Source organism: Anomaloglossus baeobatrachus, chromosome 4 (assembly GCF_048569485.1).
Source record: "Anomaloglossus baeobatrachus isolate aAnoBae1 chromosome 4, aAnoBae1.hap1, whole genome shotgun sequence".
In the NCBI taxonomy this organism is placed as follows: Eukaryota; Metazoa; Chordata; class Amphibia; order Anura; family Aromobatidae; genus Anomaloglossus; species Anomaloglossus baeobatrachus.
Genome location: NC_134356.1, coordinates 233,489,858 through 233,515,393, shown reverse-complemented (window position 1 = coordinate 233,515,393; position 25,536 = coordinate 233,489,858). Strand labels below are relative to the sequence as shown.

Genomic DNA, 25,536 nt, shown 5'->3' with positions numbered 1-25,536 from the left:
GGTCCCTTCCAACTCTACCATTCTATGATCCCAATTGTTGATCCACTGGACCAAACATTCAGAAAAGAACTTTTACAAAAGCATTTATGTTATTTTCTTCTAAAACAAAAAAGTATTCAAGCCTTTCCTGAAACTATAAAAGCTTCCTGCTATTCAACAGATTAATGGTTCTTATGGTAAAGACGGCCTTTCTCCTCTGGAGAATGAACTGGTTTTATTTTCTCAAGGTGGAAAGACTGCGTCCTTGTCTTTTGCAGGGGTGTTACATGAAATCACTTTTGACCATATTTTTTGCATTGGCCATTTTTATACTTGTACAAGTTAATTGTGTTCCTCTTAGAAGTCTCTTCTCAAGACTAAATAACTGCAAATCTTTTCATCTTTCCTTATAAGTAAGATTCTCCATACCTCTTGTCAGTTTAAAGGTTCGTCTTTGTAGCTTTTCTAACCCCAGGGCATCCTTTCTATAAACTGGTGCACAGAACAGAACTGCCTATTCTAGTTCAGATGTCTTTAATGCTTTGTAAAGTGGCAGTATTACGTCCCTGTCCCGTGAGATCATGCCTCTTTTCTTACACAGCAACATCCTGCTGGCCTTAAAAGCAGTTAACTGACAATGCATGCTGTTATTTAGTCTGTGATCTGCAAGTACACCAAGATCCTTCTCTACAAGTGACTCTCCTAGTTCTACACCCCTTGGAACATATGATTATTGCATATTAATAGTGCCTGGGTGCAAAACTTTACATTTCTCCACATTGAAACTCATGTGCTAAGTGAATACATAAACACCCATTTTGTCAAAGTCAGCTCGTAACTTATGGACATCTTCCAAAGTGGGACCAAACTATTTTGCTTTGTGTGATCTGCAAAAATAGAAACAAGATTATTAGCGCCATCTTCTATATGACTAACAAATACGTTGAATAATAGTGTACTCAGCACTGAACGTGGGGTACAGCACTTATAACCCGAGACCATTTAGAGCAGCAGTTATTCCCCACAACTCTCTCGATGCACTCTTTGAGACAAATTTCAATCCAACTACAAACCTACAAAATATTTGCAACTAAATAATTTGGTTTCAGTATATAGAAGAACAAGGAGGCAGCTCACTCTGTCAGTTACACAAAACTTTTTATTCTGCGGTTGCAGACATATACAGGAGAAGTGAAGGGGGAGAGAGGAGTGCAAGGGCGAGGAGCGGACGACAGCCTGTTTCGCGCTGTATAGCGCTTTGTCGAGTCCTAGAAAGTGCTGACAGCTGATCCTCTTTATGAGTCATCCCAGCTGACATAAGTGCCGTTAAAAAGCAGATCAAAGCTGCTAACAAATAGTTACTAGCAAAGCTGCAATGACGCTGCATTAATAGAACAAACATGTATACAATGGTTACATTGATTGCAACACAGTTAAATTCCATTCATAGTATAACATTACACATTTTCGTGTGACAGTTGTCATACATTTTGCAACCTGTGTGCATGTAAATAGCAAGAGAAAAATCTGATCATTTATCAGGACATAAGCTTAATAATAGGAAATAGGAAGGTCTAGGTCAAGATGACCTGATGCACAGGGGCTGACACCAATTTTTTATACATTATTCATATGTTCAGACCTTTTTTGAAAAAAGGATTTTTTTTTTTCTTTTGTAGGGACGCTATTTTAGGCAGATGTTCAAAGATAATACTGTACATATACCGTAATTTACTATGTGTTTATTTTCAATTTGTATTCTGTGACTCCCCCTCATATGATGGAAAGGTGTAGCATTATATATAATTATTTGTAACGAATAACGGATTCTTTTTTATAGTCGTAGCGTCCTGACTGAATGAACGTTCCTTTCTCTAATAAGAAGCGACAGGGTTTATAATGTCAAAGGATTAATTCCTTGTTGGTTTTTTATCAGTTATTACTAGAGTTGAGCGCGGTTCGTGGTTCGAGGTTCTCCAGTTCTAGGCTCGAGTGATTTTGGGGGCTGTTCGAGATCGAACTAGAACTCGAGCTTTTTGCAAAAGCTCGATAGTTCAAGATACGTTCGAGAACGGTTCTAGCAGCAAAAAGCAGGGCTTTTTACAGCTACAGTGTGCAGGAGCCATCGCTGGCAGCCTGCCACAAGCTGGTAACCAAGATAAACATCGGGTATCCAAGCAAAGCGCTTTGGTTAGTAACCCGATGTTTATCTTAGTTACGTGCAGGAAGCCCACACTTCCCCGCTCAGCTCGCTCCGCCCCCTCCTGCCCGCGGCATGTACACACACACACACACACACACACACACACACACACACACACATGGTCCCGCTCGGCTTACCTGCGGTGATGAAGTCCCGCCATCCCGACCTCAACGCTGTCACTGTCCTCCATGGCCGCCGCTTGTCACATCACCTCTCGCTTCCGACCCGAGACTGACTAGCGGTGACGTCACGGACCTCTCGCGATACTTGATGTGAAGGCGCCGGTCATTGACCTCAGTGACAGGGGCTGTCAGTGTGCTGGAGATCAGTGCAGGTAATGTACCTCGCTGACAGCAGCACTTGTCATGCCCTGCAGTGACCTGGGCTGACCCATTGATGTTAGCTCAGGTCACTGCACTGCTCTCCCAGCCAATGGGGAACATCCTGCTCTTCATTGACTGGGACAGTGTGGATCATCATGGCAACCCCTTGGATTACAGCAGACCTGGATTTGTTTTTCATTCTAATAAATTGGTTAAAGAGAGAATGTTTTGGGGAGTGTTTTTTCAAATAAAAATGTGGTTGTCGTCTATTTTTTTTTATTACTGACTGGGTTGGTGATGTCGGGTATCTGATAGACGCATGACCTCACCAACCCCAGGGCTTGATGCCAGGTGACATTACACATCTGGTATTAACCCCATATATTACCCCGTTTGCCACCGCACCAGGGCGCGGGATGAGCTGGGGCGAAGCACCAGGATTGGCGCATCTAATGGATGCGCCACTTCTGGGGCGGCTGCGGCCTGCTATTTTTAGGCTGGAGAGAGTCCAATAACCATGGACCTCCCTAGTCTGAGAATATCAGGCCCCAGCTGTCTGCTTTACCTTGGCTGGTAATCCAATTTTGGGGGACCCCTACGTGTTTTTTTTTTAAATTATTTATTTAATTTAAAATAACAGCGTGGGGTGCCCTCAGTTTTGGATTACCAGCCAAGGTGAGGTTGCCAGCTGTGGTCTGCAGGCTGCAGCCGTCTGCTTTACCCTAGCTGGCTACAAAACTAGGGGGAACCCTACGTCATTTTTTTTTTCATTTTTTTGGCTAAATACAAAGCTAAGCACCCCTTAGTGCCACATGAAAGGTACCAAAGGGTGCTCCACTTTTTCTCCATTTTTTTCTCCACTTTTTTTCTCCACTTTTTCTCCACTTTTTCTCCACTTTTTGTCCACTTTTTCTCCACTTTTTCTCCACTTTTTCTCTGTTCTTTTTCTATGGTCGGTCTACCCATTAGCTCTGCCATGCATACTGTAGCTCTACACCTACTGCACATGTTACTTTATGATTGACATCTCTTTCGTACCAGAGCTGTCTAAGTCTACTCTGACCCCATATTTGTCATTACTATATTGTCCTTGTACTGTATTATGACATTTGTATCATGTGTTTCATTTCATGCTGTGTTGCAATTTTTTTGCTGCATCCCAATTGTACCTCTACATTGTTCGAGTTTATGTTATTGTTCTCTCACTCTTATGTGATACTGATTATTGTCATTTTTCATGATTACATGCAGATAAATCCAATCTGACGAAGGCTCAGGCCGAAACGTCATTTGTAACTTGTTTTGGACAAAAACATATATGCTTATGAAAAAATTTTTTTCTTAATACGGACCAATAAAGAGTGATTTTGCATTACTATCCGTTGTGACTTACTGACTTAGTCTGGGAGATTTAGAGTGCCGAGGTTACTCACTAATTTTATCTATTATTACCTCTGAGCACCTATATACCAGTGAGCAGAGCTTCCTCTACAGTAGTTCTCCTGATTAGGCATGCCCTTACCTCATGAGCAGGGCATTGCAGCTTTGGTAGCAACCATTACGACATGGACTCTGCTGCTGTGGACCCGGGGAGAGTGAGTGCAGATTCATTGCACCCACACTCCTCACATGAAGGGTCCGCACTCCTAGAAAATGGGGGATACGTTCCCTGAGTGTCTCCCCCCCATATTCTAGACGGTCCAGAGTCGTCGTGGGACCCCTTTATTTTTTTTCTTACAATAAATTGGTGAAAGAGGAAATGTTTTGGGGACTGTTTTTTCAAATAAATTTCTTTTGTCGATTTTTTGTTTTTGTTAGTACTGACAGTTTATGATGTTGGGTATCTAATAGACGCCATGACATCACAAACTGCTGGGCTTGATCTCAGGTGACTTTACAGCTAGTATCCACCCGATTTATTACCCCGTTTGCCACTGCACCAGGGCACGGGATGAGCTGGGGTGAAGCGCCAGGATTGGCGCATCTAGTGGATGCGCCACGTCTGGGGTGCCTGCGGCCTGCTATTTTTAGGCTGTGAAGGCCCAATAACTATGGACCTTTCCACCCTGAGAATACCAGACCACAGCTGTCCGCTTTACCTTGGCTGGTGATCCAATTTGGGGGGGACCCTACTTTTATTGTGTAATTATTAATATTTATAAAATAATTATAAAAAAGAGCCTGAGGGGACCTCCACATTGGATCCCCAACCACGGTAAAGCTGCCAGCTGTGGTTTTCAGGCTACAGCCGTCTGCTTTACCCTAGCTGGCTATCAAAAATGGGGGGACCCAACGTCATTTTTTTTTTTAACTATTTTTTAAATAGAAAAAATTAATGGGCTTCCCTGTATTTTGATTGCCAACCAAGGTAACGGCAGGCAGATGGGGGTGGCAACCCATAGCTGTCTGCTTTATCTGCGCTGAGAATCAAAAATACCGTGGAGCGCTACGTCATTTTTTTAAAGATTTATTTTTACAGCACTGTGATGTCCAGCAATCAAAATACAGGGAAGCCCATTTTATTTTTAGTTATTTAAATAAATAATTAAAAAAAATATATATGGGCTCCCGCTGCATTTTTTGTATTGCTAGCTAAGGGTAATCCAAGCAGCTACTGGCTGCTAACCCCCACTGCTTGGTGTTACCTTCACTGGCAATGGAAAATCCAGGGAAGCATTTTTTATTTTTTTTGCCAAAAAACTACAAAAAAAGGACGTGAGCTTCGCCATATTTTTGTATGCTAGCCAGGTACAGCAGGCAGCCACGGGCTGCCTCCAACCCCCAGTTGCCTATTTGTACCCGGCTGGGAACCAAAAATATAGGGAAGCCCGTTTTTTTTTAATTATTTCACTTATTTCATGAAATAATTAAAAAACAAATGACATGGGCTTCACCCCATTTTTGTGTCCAGCCGGGTACAACTAGGCAGCTGGGGATTGGAATCTGCAGCACAGGTTAGCCCGAGGTTTGTGGGCGCCTCTACTGCGGATTTCAGTCCGCAGCCGTCCCAGAAAATGGCGCTCTCATAGAAGCGCCATCATCTGGCGCTGTATCCAACTCTTCCAACAGCCCTGGAGCCGGGTGGCTTGTTGGGTAATCATGAGTTAATACTGGCTTTGTTTTACTAGCCAGTATTAAGCCAGAGATTCTTAATGTCAGGCACGTTTGACCCGGCCATTAAGAATCTCCAATAAAGGGTTAAAAAAAACACCACACCGAGAAAAAATACTTTAATAGAAATAAATACACAGACACATTAGAGACTCCATCTTTATTACCCCCTGTCAGCCCTCCACGATCCTGCTCTTCTGTCTTCTTTCTTTCTAGTGTAGTAGTAGTGACGATTGTAGTGAGGAAGGATGAGGTTCACCAGCTCATCACTTGGGGCTGGGGAACCTCCATCCTCACTACAATCATCACTACAATCGGGAAGCAGCGTGCAGCCTTCACTCCGTGAGTGATCAGTGCTGGCTGTCAGCGGTAACAGCGGTAATGCTGACAGACGCGTTACCATAGCAACGGTGCTCTCGGAGCCGCGGTTAGCGTTGACATCACCGCTAACTGCGTTGCTATGGCAACGGTGATCTCCGTTAATGACCGGCTGTGTCAGCCGGTCCCTAACGGAATGGGGAGTCGACCGTGTGCTAGAGCATGTCGCCGGTACACGGCGATACACATATGTGCACCGTGTACCGGAGAGATGCACTCGCAGGTCCTACATGACGTGTCATAGTCATGTGACCAGTCTGTAGCCAATGAGATAATAGCCACGTGACTGGTCACATGGCTATTTTGACGTCACGATAGGTCCTGCATCTCTGCTAGCAGTGCAGGTCACCGGGAGGATTCAGTGATCATCGGATGGAATAGCGGCAGGAGACAGAGTGCAGAAGGGATCGCGAGGACCGGTAAGTGTTATGGCAATGTTTATTAACTGTTTGTGTACATTTATCATGCATTTTTATGTGTTTGTGATTGCCTCCCATTCTAGCCTATACGTTCGAGTTCGGTTCGTCGAACGTTCGACGAACCGAACTCGAACGGAACCCCCGTTCGGCGAGCCGACCTCGAGCCGAACCGGGACCGGTTCGTTCATCTCTAGTTATTACTTACAAATATTAAACTTATGTCTAAAAACATTCATGTTTTTTATTTTTTCTCATTTATTATTATCTTATTTGTCTAATATTTGAAAAACCGTGCAGCCTCTTTTTATTACTCTCCCTCGTCCATGATTCTATTCTTATTTTATATATATATATATATATATATATATATATATATATAAGACTATTGTTTGGCATCTTTTTGGGACAGAGACCATTGAGGCACAGAAAAAACAGATTTTAAAAGAGTGGAATAATTATTTTCCGTCATTTATCATAAGTCGTAACAGTATTAATATTTCGTTATTATTCATATATATTCCTATATCTACTGTTGCTGTAAACTGTGCTAATGTCTCATAATTTATAGCCTCGCTATCAAAAATGTGTCACATAACACCATTTGAGACCCAAAATGTCAAAGAAGTCTATTATCATCTATATTTGAACTATAGGGAGGGAAGGAGAAACATCTTTTTCAGAAGAAAGGATAAATCAGAAAGTCAAAAGGAAGAAAAGGAAAGGAAAAGACGCGTTGTAAGTAGTGGCGAAGATATGATACTCTAGATGGCCTAATTATAGCAAAACTCTGAGAGGTAGGACGTTCATGGAGCTATTTTTTATACTATGTTATTATTCGTACTCATTTTTTTTATATACTTATTTTTTATGTTATTTTAGACCTCTTAACAAAATGGCGGGGAAGAACCTTTTTAGTTGGTAAGCCATTACAAAAATGCTGCCATATCATTACGGTCGTTAAGGCCTAAAGGGCCCATTGCTCTAGTTTTAATTATAAGACGTGCTTCCTTTTGTAATAGCACTTTATGAGTGTCTCCTCCTGCACCAGAAGGAGAGATTCTTAAAACTCCTGCAAACCTAAGGCTATGTGTCCACGTTGCTTTTTACCTGCTTTTTACCTGCTTTTTTGCTGCTTTTTCAACTGCAGCGTTTAATGCCAAAATGGATGTGTTCTGCTTTTCAAGCAAAGTCTATGGGAATTTGGGTTTCTTGTCCGCACTATGCAGTTCAAACTGCAGCCTTTTTCTGGCAGAAATTTGGGCAAAAACTCTGCTTTGCAGTTCAAAACGCAAATGGCAAAAACAAATGACATGTCAATTGTTTTTGCCATTTGGGTTTTGCACTGCAAAGCTGAGTTTTTGTCCAAAGTTCTACAACAAAAAGGCTGCAGTTTGAACTGCATAGTGGGCACAAGAAACCCAAATTCCCATAGACTTTGCTTGAAAAGCAGAACACATCCATTTCGGCATTAAACGCTGCAGTTGAAAAAGCAGCAAAAAAAGGAGGTAAAAAGCAGGTAAAAAGCAACGTGGACACATAGCCTAAGAGACTCTGGATTTCCAGCATGGTGTTCTCTTATATGCTGGATCAGCCTTGGAGAGCCAGCACCAGAGAGAATAGAATTAAAGTGTTCACGGAAACGCACGTATAAGCAGCGGATGGTTTTCCCGATGTAGAACCGTAAACATGGACAAAAGATAACGTACACAACGTTTTTTGTTTTACATAAGATAAAGTCTGCCACATCGAGACTGACAACTCCAATACGTAGCACTTTATCTATTATGTGGAAGGAGCAAAAATTACAACTTCCACACTTGAAATTGCCTACCAGTGGAGTTTTTTGTAACCATGTGCTTTTTTGGTCTTTCCATCTATTGCATACTAAGATGTCTCCCAAATTTTTGCTTCTTTTATACGTGACTAAAGGGCCTAGTGCCACCCTGTGTTTGAGATCTGAATCATTTTCTAAAAAATGCCAGTGTTTTCTTATACTGGCTTTTATCTGGTTGTCCATAGGACCAAATTTGAAACTAAATAGAAATTTTCTATCATTAGGACCTTTTTTACTCTTATCCTTGTTATTGGTACTCGTGATAGTTTTTTTATCTGGCCCTTCTGATCTCGAGAGCGTACGTAATTTTGCAGCCTCGATGATAGGGGAGGGGTATCCTCTTATCCTTGAGGCGATGCTCAAGCTCCAAAAATTGCCTATCACGGATTTGGCTGTTATTATTAATTCTTTCAATCCGAAGGAATAGCCTTAAGGGTAGTGATTTTTTTGAGTGAGGAGGATGATAGCTATTGAAATGTAATAGCGTATTTTTTGCTGTGGGTTTTCTGAAGACCTCACAGGTGAGGAGTCCGCGATTTAAGGTCAATTTTACATCTAAGAACTCCAACTCTGTGTCTCCAAAGACATAAGTGAATTTCATATTATAGATGTTATCAGTATTAAGATAGGTCACAAAATTTTGAAACTCTCCCTCGGATCCATCCCATACGATAAAAATATCGTCGACATATCTTAGGTATTTTTTGACATGTCTTAAAAAAGGATTTTGCATACTGTAAATCAAGTTGTTTTCTAAGGCCGCCAAGAATAAATTTGCAAAAACGCATGCTACGGGGGTACCCATAGCGGTACCCCCGCATTGTTTGTACCAATGAGCTCCAAATTTGAAGGAATTATTTTTAAGAACTAAATTTAAAGCCTCCTCGATGAAGTCGATAATTTTTTGTTCTACTTGCAATTTTGAAAATAAATCCCTTATTGTTAGAATCCCCAGATCTTGTGGGATCCTAGTATATAAACTCTCGATATCGATAGATGTTAAATGAAAGTTGTCCTGCCATTCGAAGGTATCTAATACCTCTATAAACATCTTAGTATCCCTTATGAAGGCCGGGATTTTTTCCAATAAGGGGTTTAACAGCCAATCCAGATATGCTGAGATTGGTTCAAAAATGGAGTTGATACAGGACACTATGGGTCGGCCGGGTGGTGTAGTCTTATTTTTATGAATTTTTGGTGTGCAATACCAGTGTGGAGAGGATGGGTGCGAGGGGAGCAATTTTTCTGCTCTGTTTTTTGAGAGAAATCCATCCGTGACTTTTCTGTTCAAAAAACTACAAAGTTTTTCTTTATATTGACTTGTGGGGTCAAACAGTAGTTTAGTATACGTCGATGTATCATTTAGTTGTTTTTTGGCTTCTGCCAAATACATGGTTTTTGGCCAAATCACGGTCCCTCCCCCTTTATCGGGCCTCCGAAAAACCACATCATCCCAAGATGAAAGGATCTTTAAAGCTCTTTTCTCACCTAATGATAAGTTTTGGGGTGCTTCAGGGTGGAAACTAGATTTTAGTCCCCCAGAAAAAGGAGTTGATGGGCCAGATGTATCCATACTATTGCATTGATCAATAATGTGGGGTTCAGTCAGTTCCAATAACGACAGGGTGTCCTCTTTTATGGAACTTAAAGCATCATCAGCCTGAAAAAAGCCGAGCGGTCCAATAGTTATAGGATTTTTTTCAATAGCATGTGTTTGTTCCGAGGACCTCTCCTTGCTGTTATAGTACTTAGACAAATGCATTTTACGGCACCCCTTGTATAATTCAACAGAAAAATCACAGAAATCAAACTTTTCAGGGATGCAATAATTGAGTCCTTTGTTAAGGAGAGAAAGAATATTTTTATCAAGAGGATGAGGGGAAAGATTCCAGACAGTCTCTTTTTCCAGGGAACTAATATTTAATCCCTCCATGAAACTTGTTTCTCCCTGCTGGGTCCGGCGATTTTTTTTTTTCCCGTCTGATTTTCTTTCTAAAGGGATAGGTTCAGAAGCATCGTCTGTGAGAGGAAAACTCATCCTTCTTTTTGGTGGGGGGGGGTTGTTGTTCGTCCACCCCACTTGAGTCTGAGTCTGTGGTCCAAGCCCCACGTTTTTGATGTAAATTTTTTTTAAACAATTTTTTCTTGTTGTTAGCATTGGATTTTCTATATCCATATCCGCCTGATGCAGATGCCTCCCCTCGGAAAGTTTGGTTGGTTTCATAGTCTGTCTTGTCGCGTATACATTTTTCCTTCTTTCTCTCTTTTATTATAGTTTGCATAGGTATGAGTTTCTTGTCCAGTTTACTCAATTGTGTCCATTGCTCTGATGACAGTCTTTTTTTCTAGTTCCCGCCGCAAGCGGGTAAGTTCCATGGTTATAGAGGTGTGTTCACATTCATTTTTAGAGAGAACCACATCAAGAAATCGTAATGAACAGTCCTGCTGAGCTTGTTCCCAGGCTGCTCTAAAAGCAGAGTCCTCCTGAAAAAAGGAAATGTTTTTTATGACTCTGAGGCCCCTTGGAACTCTATTACATTCTTTATAGGCTCTCAGTGAATGAATGGTCCAAAACAGTCCTATTTCCTTTTCAGCTAGCTGATGAATTTTAAACTTCAGGCTCTTGCTGCTGAGTATATCAGTGTCCAATGCGTCATTACAGCTAGAAAAAAACGTCCCCGCATCCTCTCTCCCCTGTAAGATGTTAGGGTTATCCAGGTCCATGCTTTATGTCAGCTGGGATGACTCATAAAGAGGATCAGCTGTCAGCACTTTCTAGGACTCGACAAAGCGCTATACAGCGCGAAACAGGCTGTCGTCCGCTCCTCGCCCTTGCACTCCTCTCTCCCCCTTCACTGCTCCTGTATATGTCTGCAACCGCAGAATAAAAAGTTTTGTGTAACTGACAGAGTGAGCTGCCGCCTATGCTGGATCTCTGAATTCTCTTCATGCTGCTGGCTGAGCACCACTCTGCAAGGCACTATCCACACAGGCGCATGTGCATTCCTGGAACAGCTGAACCATAAAACCTGTGAGTATGGCTCTACTGCCCGGCAGACCTGCTCTGCAGTGCCCGATCTTGCTTTGTTTAAATAATTTGGTTTGGTTTTGCCATTTTCTGAGACCTTCAGCATTTTTTTTTGTTTTTTAGATTTTTCCTTTAATTGAACTGTATAGAGGGTTTGTTTGCTTGTTTTATTTTTTCCTTTTCAACATTTAATGTATGCTTTAAATAAATCAGATTGTGATAGATCATATTTTTATGGACCTGATGATACAAAATATATATTTTTTTAATTTATTTATTTTTAAATTGGGAAAAGGGGTTGATTTATTTTAATGTTGTTATTACTATTATTATTAATTATTATTATTATTACTACTTTACATTTTTTAAACAACTTTCTAAGCCTGTAGACTTTAATTTATAAGGCAGTTATATCGGACAGTGTCGAAGTCTTTGCAATGTCAAGGTTTCCACTCAGCAATTCATAAAAACGTATCAGTTTAGACTGACAACTTCCGACCTTCGTAAAACCATGCTTATAATATTATTATTTATCACATGCTCCTGGATATAATCATTTACAAAGCCCCCAAGCATTTTTCCCACAATGAATGTACTTTAAAAAACAATGTTGATGTTTTTTTCAATTTACCATCTCTTTCAATCTGATCTAGAATGCAGGATGAGGTATCCAGATGTTGCCCTTGTGGAGATCTGATCCAGCGGACCTCAACAGACTCAAGAAATTCTTTGGTTATGTAAAATGGTTTGTTGCTTCAGCAATATTTGCAGCAGCTGTCTGTGTGGGAGCTCTCAGATGATCTTAAAGTTGAAGATGCTGAATGTGTAGATCCTGGGCTGTTGTGGTTACATGTGGACTGCGGTTGTGACGCTGGTTGGAGGCACTGCCAAAATCTATGAAATGCCTTTAGAGGTGGCTTATGGTAGAAAAATTAACATTCAATTCATGGGTAACAGCTCTGGTGGACATTCCTGCAGTCAGTATGTCAATTGCACGATCCATCAAAACTTGTGCCATCTGTGGCATTGTACTATGTGATAAATCAGCATATTTTAGATCGGCCTTTTATTGTGGCCAACCTAAGGCACACATGTGCAATAATCATGCTATCTAATCAGCATCTTGATATGCCACACCTGTGAGGTGGATTGAGTCACTCAGCAAAGGAGGAGTGCTCACTAAGGCTGCTTTCACACATCCGGTTTTTGCTGAGCGGCACAATCCGGCGCTTTGCAGAAAAAACGCAACCTTTTTTTTTGCCGTCGGTTGCGTTTTTTCCGCATAGACTTGCATTAGCGCCGTATTGCCTTGTGTTGCGTCTGTTTTTTGCTGGATGCAAATGCGCGATGCGGCGCGATTTACAATGCAAGCCTATGGACGCCGGATGCGGCATTCTGCAGCAAAAAACGCATCCGGCTGCCAAATCAGTATCAAGCCGCATCTATCAAAAAACGGACGGCCCGCATGGAAAAACTTATGCAATGGATCTGTTTTTTTCGCCGCATCCGTTGCATAGGTTTTTGAGCCGGATTGTGCCTGATGCAAAAAAAACTGATGTGTGAAAGCAGCCTAACAGATTTAGACAAATTTGTAAACAATATTTAAGAGAAAAAGGCCTTTTGTGCACATGTAAAAAGTCTTGAAAAATGGAAGCAGAAACAAAAAAGTGTTGTGTTTATATCTTTGTTCAGTACAACAATGGCTTGCATTTAAAGAACAACTGAACCTCTATTAAGCCCCAACTACCGCATAAATCCTAATCAGGGTTACATCCATTTTTACCCAGTGTCCTGCAATTCAAGGTTATTTTGTCTTACATTGTGGCATTATATATATAGTGTGTGTGTATATATATATATATAAATAAAATATATATATATATATAATATATTGTGTATGTATATATATATATATATATATATATATACATAGATAGATCACTAGATAAAACAGAGAATGGAGTTTGACGGCTTTTATTTGAAAGATTAAACTGCAATCTCAGGGCTTACACACGATCACACTGTGAAATTTTTTGATGGGCCAATCCATCAGTCTTGGCAGTTACGTTGTTAAAAATATAGTGAACCTGGGGCTATTATTTCTAAAGATCCAACAACAACATGCCACTGCACTGGGGAAACTTAGGAAATATTAGTAACATGAATGATTTATTAGCAAAAAAAAACCTTTATTGCAGAGGTATCTCAATTCCAATATAGTGTTCTGCTCCAAACAGTTAATTGACAAACTGATTCTGCAAAAACTAAAGCCTTCCTCAAAAATCGTTGCTTAAAATTCATAACTGGTGTGGATCAAATGAGTTTTGTGACAATTAAAAATATCATCAGTTATTGCCGTATATTCTGGCATTGTTTGGCCTTGTCATAAGGACAATGGCGGAGATTTATTAAAACTGCTACACCATGAGAACAGTGTGCCAGAATTGCTCATCACGAAGCCCTGTTAAATGTAGCATAGACTAAAGGCACCTCAATGGACTCGGAACTGCAATGTAGAAAAGGGAGTAGATATAAATAAATTAGGCAATGTGACCACTGCTCTGAACCTCTGCCACATGGGCCCCATAAATGTGATGTGATTTATGGCAGTAAAAATAAACCTGACCAATGTAAAGATCCACACAAATATGTATACATATATATAACTCCTATTAACCTCTTCCGATGGGACAATTTTTAGGTCTTTTTTGCAGTTTAATTTTTTTCCTCCACTAAGAGCCATAACTTGTTTTTACTTTCCCATCAACACTTGTATTAGCGATTGCTTTTTTGTGAGTTGTAGTTTTGAATGACAATACTAATTTTATCAGATTTACTGAAAATGGGAAAAATTCCAAATGATCTAAAACAAACAAGCTTGATTCTGCTTTTTTCTTAAACTGAGCTCATTTTGCAGTGAAAATGATTTGGCAATACGATTCTTCAGGATAGTATGATTACGCTGATATCAAACTTATGTTTTTTATTATATTCTATTATTTAAAAAAAAAATATTAGCAACTAAATAATTTGGCTTGTTTTTGACACTTTCTGAGACCTTTAACTTTATTTTATTTGTCCTTTAATTGAACTATATGAGGGTTTGTTTTTTTTTCTTGTGCAGCAAGCTCAAATTTTATTGATTAGCATTTCTTTATTTTTTTTTTCTTTTCAACATTTAATGTATGGTTTAAATAAATCAGATTGTAATAGATCATATTTTTATGGCCCTGATGATACCAAATATATATTTTTTCCTTTATTCATTTTTAAATTGGGAAAAGAGGTTGATGTATTATAATAATAATAATAATAATAATAGTAATAATAATAATAATATAATAATAATATAACAGGATTTGGTCACTCATAGAGCGCTATTAATTCCATAGTGCTTTACATACATAAAAAACACTATACCCATTCGGGCTCACAATCCAAGGTCCCTATCAGTATGTCTTTGAAGTGTGGGAGAAAACAGGAGAACTCGGAGGAAACCCACACAAACACAGGGGGGGGACATACAAACTCCTTGCAGATGTTGTCCTTGGTGGGATTTGGACCCAAGGTAAGGTAACCCAAGGATTTGGACTGCAAGGCAACAGTCCTAACCACTGAGCCACCATGCCACCAAATTTTATTTTATTTTTTAGATTTTTTTTTTAAATATTTTTTTTCATCCTTTGATCTACATATTGCAATACTTTAGTATAACGATGAATAGGCACCAAAAAGAATGCTCAATGGAAGCTTTCCATTAAATACCTCTGGCAGATGCCGGCTATATAATAAAGCCAGCACCTGCCGATTGGGGAGTGGGCTCAACTCCTGAGCCCTCTCTATACACCCTCACCAGACATATGACATAGTGTCACGGGTGTGTAACAGTTGACAGACAGTCCTCTGGTGTCCGGCTGTAGACGGTCGCAATGATTGGCTACACAAACTGCTCCCTAACATTATATTCTTCCTGATGTGGTGTAAATGGTATCCTATGTATCTTCTTTACTTGGGGTTTATCCCTTTCTTTTTAGGACCCTGAGGATATCCTCACCTTTTAGGTGTTAATCATCATCAATTCCCCTTCTATTCTTAAATACCCACATTTCCCCCTGGTGTTTGTTGACGATAGAGTTATATTTCTATACAGTCCTTGTATGCAAACAGTCGGCTCGTATTCATCTGAAGAAACATTGTTTGTTGCTGTTTCTCTCCCTGAGTCTTCTTGGAGATAAGTTATTTGTTCACTTCCCCTGTTTGTGCTTCCTGTGACTTCTTTAGAGCCTAATGGGGTTGACTAAGTGCTCATCCCATCCATTCCTTAAGTAGAGCCCAGGGTCATCAAGAGCAAGGTATCCTGCTCAGCACATAGGTGCAGAGCCTATCTAGGGCAGTCAGGATGCCAGGGGCCAGTGTAAGGTTTGGTCAGGGGTCACCATCTCCCCCTTCCCTAGACACAGGGTTTACCTTCCCGGTCACCATATGCATGGTACTTCCCCATACCTAGCGTTACACATAACAGTACATTCAGGTTAAATAGTTAGATAGTTAACTAGGTAAAACAAATACACAGGTCTGTTATGTTCAACTAGTCTTGCAACAAGTTTATCCTTAAGGAGAAAATGAAACCTGGAGCTATTGTTACATATTTTATCTCCCAGGGGTGGGGAGAAGCGGCAGTATAAAGCCTCATTCCTGTCCCAACAAAGACTGATTCAACTGTTTTTCATGCATAAAAGTAACATAATTATCCCCCATAATAAAATACCCCTTAATATTAAGACATTAGATAAATCTTTAGGACTTTAAATCTAATTCTTCTTCTATTTTTTTTTCTTTAATTCGTCTAAAGTTATCATAAGGAATCCATGCTGGAAGATCTCTTTATTCCACCCATATATTATGTTCTATTTAGCTAATTATATTGTTTTAACAGGACCAATCCCAAATCAAGATTAAAGGGTACTTTGCACACTACGACAGCGCAGCTGCGATGTCGATGGGGTCAAATCGAAAGTGACGCACATCCGGCGTCGCTGTCGATATCGTAGTGTGTAAAGCGTTTTTGATACGATTAACAAGATCAAAAGCGTCGTAATCGTATCATCGGTGTAGTGTCCGACATTTTCAGAATTGCGCGGCCGCGACGGTACGATGTTGTTCCTCGTTCCCCTGCGACAGCACACGTCGCTGTGTGAGAAGCCGCAGGAGCGAGGAACATCAGCTTACCTGCGTCACCGCGGCTCACGCCGGCTATGCGGAAGGACGGAGGTGGGCGGGATGTTTACGTCCCGCTCATCTCCGTCCCTCCGCTTCTATTGGCCGCCTGCCGTGTGACGTTGCTGTGACGTCGCACGGCCCGCCCCCTTAGGAAGGAGGCGGGTCGCCAGCCAGAGCGACGTCGCAGGGCAGGTGAGTGCATGTGAAGCTGCCGTAGCGATAATATTCGCTACGGCAGCGATCACAAGATATCGCTGCTGCGACGGGGGCGGGTACGATCGCGCTCGGCATCGCAAGCATCGGCTTGCGATGTTGTAGAGTGCAAATTACCCCTAAGACTAACATCGAATTTCAAATAGGGCAAAATTATTTATTTTTAAGTTTTATCTTTTTTATGCTTTTGAAAATTGTATTCACTTTTGTATTCACACGACACAAAAAAAGGATGTAGGCATTGAAACGGATGAGAATGAGATTAACCTGAATAAAATCAACGCACAAGTTGGCTGTGTTACCACGAGGAAATATGGTGGGACAGCCTCTGCCTTTGGGTGCACTAAATGACAATTTTATATATTACTTCTGGATTCTCACTTTCTTGCCAAGACTGAAAGAAAGCAGAAGTAATATAACTAGCTGTCTTCCCTGACTGGAAGCCGCATGGCATATGAATGATTAGTGCAGGAACTTCATGTATTATGTCATAGGTTATCAGAAGTCTAAGTGTGAAAAGCAAACCAAAAATATAGTTTTTAACATTATGCAAATTACATGAACTGTATAATCTTAGAAATCACATACATCTAAGACATTTGATAAAGCTTTACAATAATTATTCATAAAATGAGATATCTCTAAACATCAACAGGGGGTTTTAAGTTATTTCAATATTAAGGATAGGCTAGCAATGATGAATCTTGGTCTTCCTTATTCTGAAGCCGCGGTGCATGACGCGTCTACATCATACACACGTCGGCATTGAGGTCTTGCGCAGGTGCACTTTGATCTACCCTGGGCCGGGCAGATCAAAGTGCGCCTGCGCAGGATCTCAATGCCGGCACGTGTGTATGACGTAAATGCGTCATGCACTGCAGATTCAGAATACGGAAGACCAAGATGGCTGAAAAGGGAGGTGCCGGTCCCAGAGAACAGCATCACCCATCCGACCACTGTGCACTGGAGCGACCTTCTAGGTGAGTATTATAAAGTGTTTTTTATGTTATACTCAGCGGCCTGGGCTCTTATATACAGCATGTTATAATGCTGTATATAAGAGCCCAGTGGTGATGGCCGCAGCTTATAGGGCAAAAAACTTGTGACAGGTTCCCTTTAAGATGCTCACCTCTTACAGTAAACCTGTGAGATCCAACAAGCACCCATAACAACGAGCAGTTCTGGGTGCATATTGATAATCCCTGCCTAACTGTCTCTGTATCTAGTAGCATACATAAAGAGATCTTTAGAAAACGTATTTCTAAAGATCTTTTATTGTATGCTAATGAGGCCAGCAACTAGTCGCAAGAGTGTTACTTCCCCTGGCTAGTTGGCCCATTCGAATGTAAGCACACTCCTGTGGATGTGCTAACATGCTAATGAGTACGCAGCGTCAGAGGTATGGTCGATCTCATCTCTCTCTGCTACCACCGCTCCTGATGCTGGGTTTCGGCTCAGTGCGCATGATCAGAAGTCCCGCACTTCCAGTCATGTGTACTATGAAGCCAGGTGTACGCATCCTGGCTTCAAATTAATGTAGTGCACATGACCGGAAGTCCAGGGACGTTCTGATAGTTCACACTGAGCCGAAAACCAGTGGTGGCAGCAGATGTGAGAGTCATGCCTCTGACACTGCGCATTCATAAGCATGTTAGCATGCCCGCAGGAACGTGCTAACATGCTAAGGGGGTCGAACAGCCAAGGGAACTAACGCCCTTGTGACTAGTCGCAGGCCTCATTAGTATACTGTACGAGGGGCTGCTGATAAGTCTTAGGGGCACTTTGCACACTGCGACATCGCAGGTGCGATGTCGGTGGGGTCAAATTGAAAATGACGCACTTCCGGCATCGCATGCGACATCGCAGTGTGTAAAGGCTGGATGATACGATTAACGAGCGCAAAAGCGTCGTAATCGTATCATCGGTATAGCGTCGGCGTAATTCATAATTACGCCGACGCAATGGTCCGATGTTGTTCCTCGCTCCTGCGGCAGCACACATCGCTGTGTGTGAAGTCGCAGGAGCGAGGAACGTCTCCTACCGGCCTCACTGCGGCTTCCGTAGGATATGCGGAAGGAAGGAGGTGGGCAGGATGTTTACATCCTGCTCATCTCCGCCCCTCCGCTCCGATTGGCCGCCTGCCGTGTGACGTCACAATGACGCCGCACGACCCGCCCCCTTAACAAGGAGGCGGGTCGCCGGCCACAGGGACGTCGCACGGCAGGTGAGTGTGTGTGTGACGCTGGCGTAGCGATAATTTTCGCTACGCCAGCTATCACCACATATCGCTGCTGCGACGGGGGCGGGGACTATCACACTCGGCATCGCAGCATCGGCCTGCGATGTCGTAGTGTACAAACCCCGCCTTAGGCTTTACCCAGAAAAAACGAGATAGGATTATGAAACTTTACATTTATTACACATACTCTCCACTGATGTCAACACACATCTTACATCAGTATTCCAAGTTCTGTAACCCTAGCAAAAAAAAGGATTTCAGTTGTACCTCAATCCAGGCATCCGTTGCAGCTATCGCATAAGAAATGGGGTGAAATTTGGAACCCTTGAGGTGTTTCCTCAGGTTTGCAAACAGATAAAAGTCGGAGGAAGCTAGATCTGGTGAATAAGGTGGGTGGTCAACCAGCTGGAAGCTCTGCCAGTTTTGCCGTGGTTGCTTGTGCAGTATGAGCAGAGGCGTTGTCTTGTAGGAACAAGATTCCTTTGGACAGCTTGCCGGGCCTCTTGGCCTTCAGAGCTGCCTTCAATTGGTCCAAACGTTCAATGTAATACCTTGCATTGATGATGGAAGCCTTTTGAAGGTAGTCCACTAGCAGCACGCACTCCTTATCCCAGAACACAAACGCCATGACGTTAGTTGCTGATTTTGCACCCTGAACCTCTTAGGAGAAGGAGAACCACTGTGCCTCTACTCTTTTGACTGCTCCTTGCTTTCAGGTCATACAAATAAATCCAGGTCTCATCCATAGTGACCAGTCCATCCAGGAAGTTCTTATCAGTCTGGAAATGTTGACAAATGGACTGGGAAGTTTTCACTTGTATGTTTCTCTGATCTGTTGTCAACATTTGGGGACCCACTTTGCAGATAGCTTTCTCATGTCCAAATGTTCATAGATAATGAAACAAACACATTCATGGGAAATCCCCATGATGTCTGCTATTGTTTTAGCTGACATTTGTCAATTCTCCAGTATGAGGTTGTGCACAGCATCAACGATCTCCAAAACAACAACCACTCTCGGTCGTCCAGGACGTTCCTCATCATTGGTGCTGAAGTGGCCCATTTTAAAATTTGGCAACACAGTTCTTTACTGTGGAATATGAAGAGCATTGATTCCCCAATGTCTGCGACATATCTCCATAAATATCCTTCACAGACTTTCCTTGCAGAAACAAGAATTTTATCACTTCTCTGCTCTCAGTTGCTGTGAATATCGCATTAGACTTCACCATTTTGTTTTCCCGCGTGCGTGGAACTCTGTTGCCATAAGCAACAGACACAAAATTTTGAAAACATATATTGGACACATAAGGCCTTCATGTGATGTAACATTCGTTACCATAGAAACAAAAAAAGATCAGAAAGCCAAAGACTTATCAGCAACCCCTTGTAAAGGATCTTAAAGAGAATTTATCAGCATAAATAAATAAATAAATAAATAAAATAAATAAATCTTTACTTTTATATAAGATATTCCTCAGCGCTTTACATACATCAGGAACACTGTCCCCATTTGGGCTCACAATCTAAATTCCCTATCTGTATGTCTTTGGAGTGTGGGAGGAACCAGAGAACCCGGAGGAAACCCACGCAAACACAGGGAGAGCATACAAACTCCTTGCAGATGTTGTCCTTGGTGGGATTCAAACCCAGGACCCCAGCGCTGCAAGACTGCAGTGCTAATCATCAGCATGTCTTCGCTATATAATGCCATGATGTAGGAGCAGAAACCTTGATTTCAGCAATGTTCTCACGTACAAGGCTGTGTTTTGCTGTTTCAATACAATCAGTGTTTTATCAGCAGGAGATTATCATTACAGGACAAGCTGCCTGGGTGCCTCCTAGTCCAACCAAACGTCCAGCACCAATAAAAAGCTTTCTGTCAATATACAGTGTACACAGAAGGCTGCCAATCTTTTGCTACTTTTGAAAAAGTTGAGGGAAGTGCAAAACTAGAAAATGTTGACCTTTTTTTAAGCACCAGACGTCTAGTGTACATGTAACGCATTGTTTTTACTGTGTTTTTTTTGTGCCAAATGTTTCTGCTTGTAACTTGTCTCTGGTAGTTATGCGGGCTTTACACGAGACAAACTATTGTGCGATGCATCGTCGGGGTCACGGTTTTCGTGACGCACATCCGGCATCGTTCACGACGTCGTCTCGTGTGACACCTCCGAGCGACGCAGTATCGCTCACAAATCGTGAGTCGTGTACTCGTTGCTCGGTTTTAAAAAAATTTTAATTAAAATGGCGACGGTTGTTCATCGTACCTGGAGTAGCACACATCGCTCCGTGTGACACCCCGGGAACGATGAACACAGCTTACCTGCGTCCCGCGGCTCCTGGAGGCTAAGGAAGGAAGCAGGTGGGCGGGATGTTTACGTCCCACTCATCTCCGCCCCTCCACTTCTATTGGCCGGCCGCTGTGTGACGTCGCTGTGACGCCGAACGTCCCTCCCCCTTCAGGAAGTGGATGTTCGCCGCCCACAGTGAGGTCGCTCAGCAGGTAAGTACGTGTGACGGCGGTTTAACGACTTTGTGCGACACGGGCACAAACGACTGGGGCGGGTGCGATCGATCGTGAAATCGCACGATCAGTCGACTCGTGTAAAGCCCGCATTACACTTGTACCTCACTTGCAAGCCTACATGAGAATCACTGTCCATTTTATACATTCACAATGACTGTACCTTTTCAAGTAGTCTAAGGCAGTGGATGACCACTCCAGGATTTTTGGGAACTTTTCCTCATAGTATACCCTCTGCAATAAGTGAATAAGAAATTCTAGAAAACGAGATTTCTTCTTGAATTTCATAACTGTAAAAGAAAAGACAGATTGCTTTATTTTTGTAATCATTTTAGCCAGAAAATAAAAACAGATACTGTTGAGGACACAAATATTTGAGTGCAATGAGGTTAAATGGTTTCATAAACATAGAAAAGAAAATGATATAAGTAATTTACCTACAGCATTACCGCTCAGGTCACTGACAGTGACACAGGCATCAATCTGAAGCCCTAGAAGCTGGCCTCCATTACTTGTACCTGTCACAGCTGAACATAAACTAGAGAAGAGTGACATCTTTTGGTTATTGATAATCACTAGATTTACTGCCTAACTAAAACATTCCCTGTTCTTCAGTCACCAAATTCTGCCCATCATTACACTTTAGATTTATATTTGCATAGTTTGTGGCCCTAAAACTAGTTTATTTGAAATTTTTAACCTCAATCCACAATGATGTAAGGTTGAAGTGGATGCACATGGCTTGTCAGTGTATTCTGGACGAGTACAAAGCTTTGCAGTACCCTGGTCCAGTGGTTACGTTGTGCCTGTCCTACTAATCACAAGTAGGAGGTTCACAGTGTTCTGATCCAGTGGCCACGGATGACTAACATGGCGGATGGAGCAAGGTCTTGCAAATCTTTTAGCTCAGCTTCAGTCTATTCTCTTTGATCTCAGATTTCGCATTCCTTTAAGGGTTTTATTAACCCCAAAATGCTCTATATATGTGAAAATGACAAATAGTAATATACTTGAGGTCTGTAGTCTATACAACTCCAGCTAGACTAGTGCTATAGCCAGGGGCGTAACTAGAGTTTGATGGGCCCCGGTGCAAAGTTCAGACCTGGGCCCCCCCTCCACGTACATCGACATTTAGGGTACAGGATAATGACACTGACACTCGGGGTACAGGATAATGATGCTGACACTTGGCTCTTACCCACAGCACCCAGATTTCCCATGATCTGAAATCCCTCTATCAGCACCCAGCTTTCTTATTTTCTGATATCCATCTTGTCCTCGGCACACTGCTTCCCCATGCTCTGCTATACATCTTTCCCTCAGCACCCAGCTTTCCCATATGAGAGCATGGGAAAGCTGGGTGCTGAGACATGATGTATAGCAGAGCATGGGAAAGCTGGGTGCTGAGAGAAGATGTATAGCAGAGCATGGGAAAGCTGGGTGCTGAGGGAAAAGAGCCTTTTTCCCTCAGCACAAAACGTTCCCATCCCCTGCTTGTATCTTTGTCCCCCCTTGTATATAGTTCTCCAAATACAATAATGGCACCCACATAGCCTTCCCAATAGTATAAAGGGTCCTACATAACCCTTCATATATTAGAATACACTTCCATAGTCCTCCATGTATTATAATGCATTTCCCATAGTTCTCCATGCATTATAATTCACCCCATAGTACTCAATATATAATACTGCACCACATAGTCCCCCATATATTATAATGCACACCCATAATCCTCCATGTATAAAGTAGCCCTTCAATTATTATAATGAATTTCTCATAGTTCTCCATGTATTATAATTCACCCCATAGTACTCAATATATAATACTGCACCACATAGTCCTCCATGTTTTATAACGCACCCCCATAGTCCATGTATAAGGTAGCCTCCATAGTCCTCCATATATTATAATGTAGCCCCCATAGTCCTATATGTATTATAACGCAACCCCATAAAACTTCATATTGCATTATGCAGCCCCATACTCCTCCATGCATAAGGCACCCCTATATTCCATGTATAAGGTGTCCTTCATTTTGTATTATGCAGCCCCCCCAGACCTCCATATATAATAATGCAGCCAGCCTCTCCAGGCCTCCATGTATAATAATGCAGCCAGCCTCCTCAGGCCTCCATGTATAATGTAGCAGCCAGCTTCTCCAGGCCTCCATGTATAACAATGCACCCAGTCTCCTCAGGCCTCCATGTATAATATAGCACCCAGTCTCTCCAGACCACCTCCATGTATAACAATGCCCCCAGCCTCCTCAGGCCTCCATGTATAATATAGCAGCCAGCCTCTCCAGGCCTCCATGTATAACAATGCACCCAGCCTCCTCAGGCCTCCATGTATAATGCAGTATCTCTAGGCCTCCATGTATAATGCAGTATCTCCATGTATAATAATGCAGCTACCCCAGACCTCCACATATAATGCAGCCTCCTCAGACCTCCATGTATAAAGCAGCCTCTCCCGGCCTCCATGTACAATAATGCAGCTTCCCCAGAACTGCCTTCCCAAGCCTCTGGCCACCGTTTACTCACTTATATTAAAAAAAACCCAAGTACTCACCTTCTCTCTTCCTTCCACCGCTGCTGTCTTCCCCGCTGCTCGTTCTCCTGGTGCTGTGGTCGGCGTCCTCCCGTCCTGTACTCTGTGCACTCAGCACAGCAGTCGCTCGGGAGTGACGTCATCGCACAGGGGGAGAATGGTGATGCATAGCGCGGCACCGGCCGCGCTATGCTTCATCATTACTGTGCGCGGTGACGGGGGAGACGCTGCAGCTGCTGACACCAGGCAGGGGGCCCCGATGCCGCCGCTGACATCAGGCAGGGGGGCCCGGTGTCGGCAGCGGGTCAAATAGCGGCCGCGAGGTCTGTGACAGATCAGCGCAGCTCCTCTCACACTGACAGGAGCTGGCTGATGATCTGCCTGGCGGCCGCCGGGCCCCTAACCTCCCGGGCCCGGTCGCGATCGCGACCGCTGCGACCGCAGTAGTTACGCCACTGGCTATAGCCCCCAGACTTGCAACCATCTTTGGTGTGATGACCAAATCAGTCAATTGCTAAATGGTAATCAATGATATACGGCACTGCAAAATTGTACGTAGGTAGCTGAGTAAGGTTCCAATCCATGGTAGTAAATAGATGAAAACTCAGCAGTTTGAATATGTTAAAAGGAGAAAATTTAATTCAAACAATCAAATAGGTTCACAATTCGGTCCTATATCTGGACCTTCATCAGAATGTTGCGCTCCCCACAGCACTATTTTCATCCTTCTACCATTCCACTCCACGCAATCTGCCTCAGGCCTCGGTTCCACTTGCGCATAGCTTCTGATGCAAGAGCATTGGAAGCAATATGCTAATGACCCTCTGCTGCGAGCGTCAGCCAAGGGTCACGCGACTGTGATCCAATTTTGCAATCTGATCACAGCTGCGGAGAATGGGGGAAGGAGCACTTTCTCCCTCTCCTTCGCTGACTGTCTATGTACATCGCACTGCAGTCGGATCACATGCGAGTGCAGTACAATGTTTCACATAGACTTGTATGGGGGTGCATGAGCCGAGACTCGCTGCCAAACACAACATGCTGCGATTCATTTCTCATTTGGAATGAGAAATCAATTGCAGATGAACAGTGCCCCATAATTTTGCACTAGTGCGAGTGCAATCTGATGTTTTATCAGATTGCACTCAGCTCGGTTAATCGCAAGTGGAAACCAGCCCTCATTCTGATGAGTACCAAGTCATATAATTAGTATACAAATTTTAATGATATGGCCATTTACTGGCTACTGTAATGATGAGACATAGGCTATGTGCCCACATTGCTTTCTTTAGACGCTGTGTTTTTGTGCGTTTTTTTACCGCTAAAAACGCACAAAAACGTACCCGCAGCAAAAAAATGCATGCGTTTTTACCACGTTTGACGTGTTTTTGGCTGCGTTTTGCTGCGTTTTTGACCACTGCTTTTTTCCAATGCTTTGCATTGGTGGAAAACGCAGAAAAACGCAGAAAAGAATTGACATGACACTTTTTTTTTCAGCTCAAAAACGCA

General features: G+C 42.4%; 1 protein-coding gene across 2 annotated transcripts in view; it reads right to left on the bottom strand.

Annotated features, from left to right (window-relative positions):
- Window positions 1-25,536, bottom strand: part of CFAP54 (cilia and flagella associated protein 54) — a 680,590-nt gene that overhangs the window by 418,141 nt on the left and 236,913 nt on the right. For both annotated transcript variants that reach the window (XM_075344744.1, XM_075344743.1), the window contains exon 31: window positions 21,638-21,764. In XM_075344744.1, the coding sequence (XP_075200859.1) occupies window positions 21,638-21,764 (127 nt within the window). The remainder of the gene's footprint in view (window positions 1-21,637; window positions 21,765-25,536) is intronic.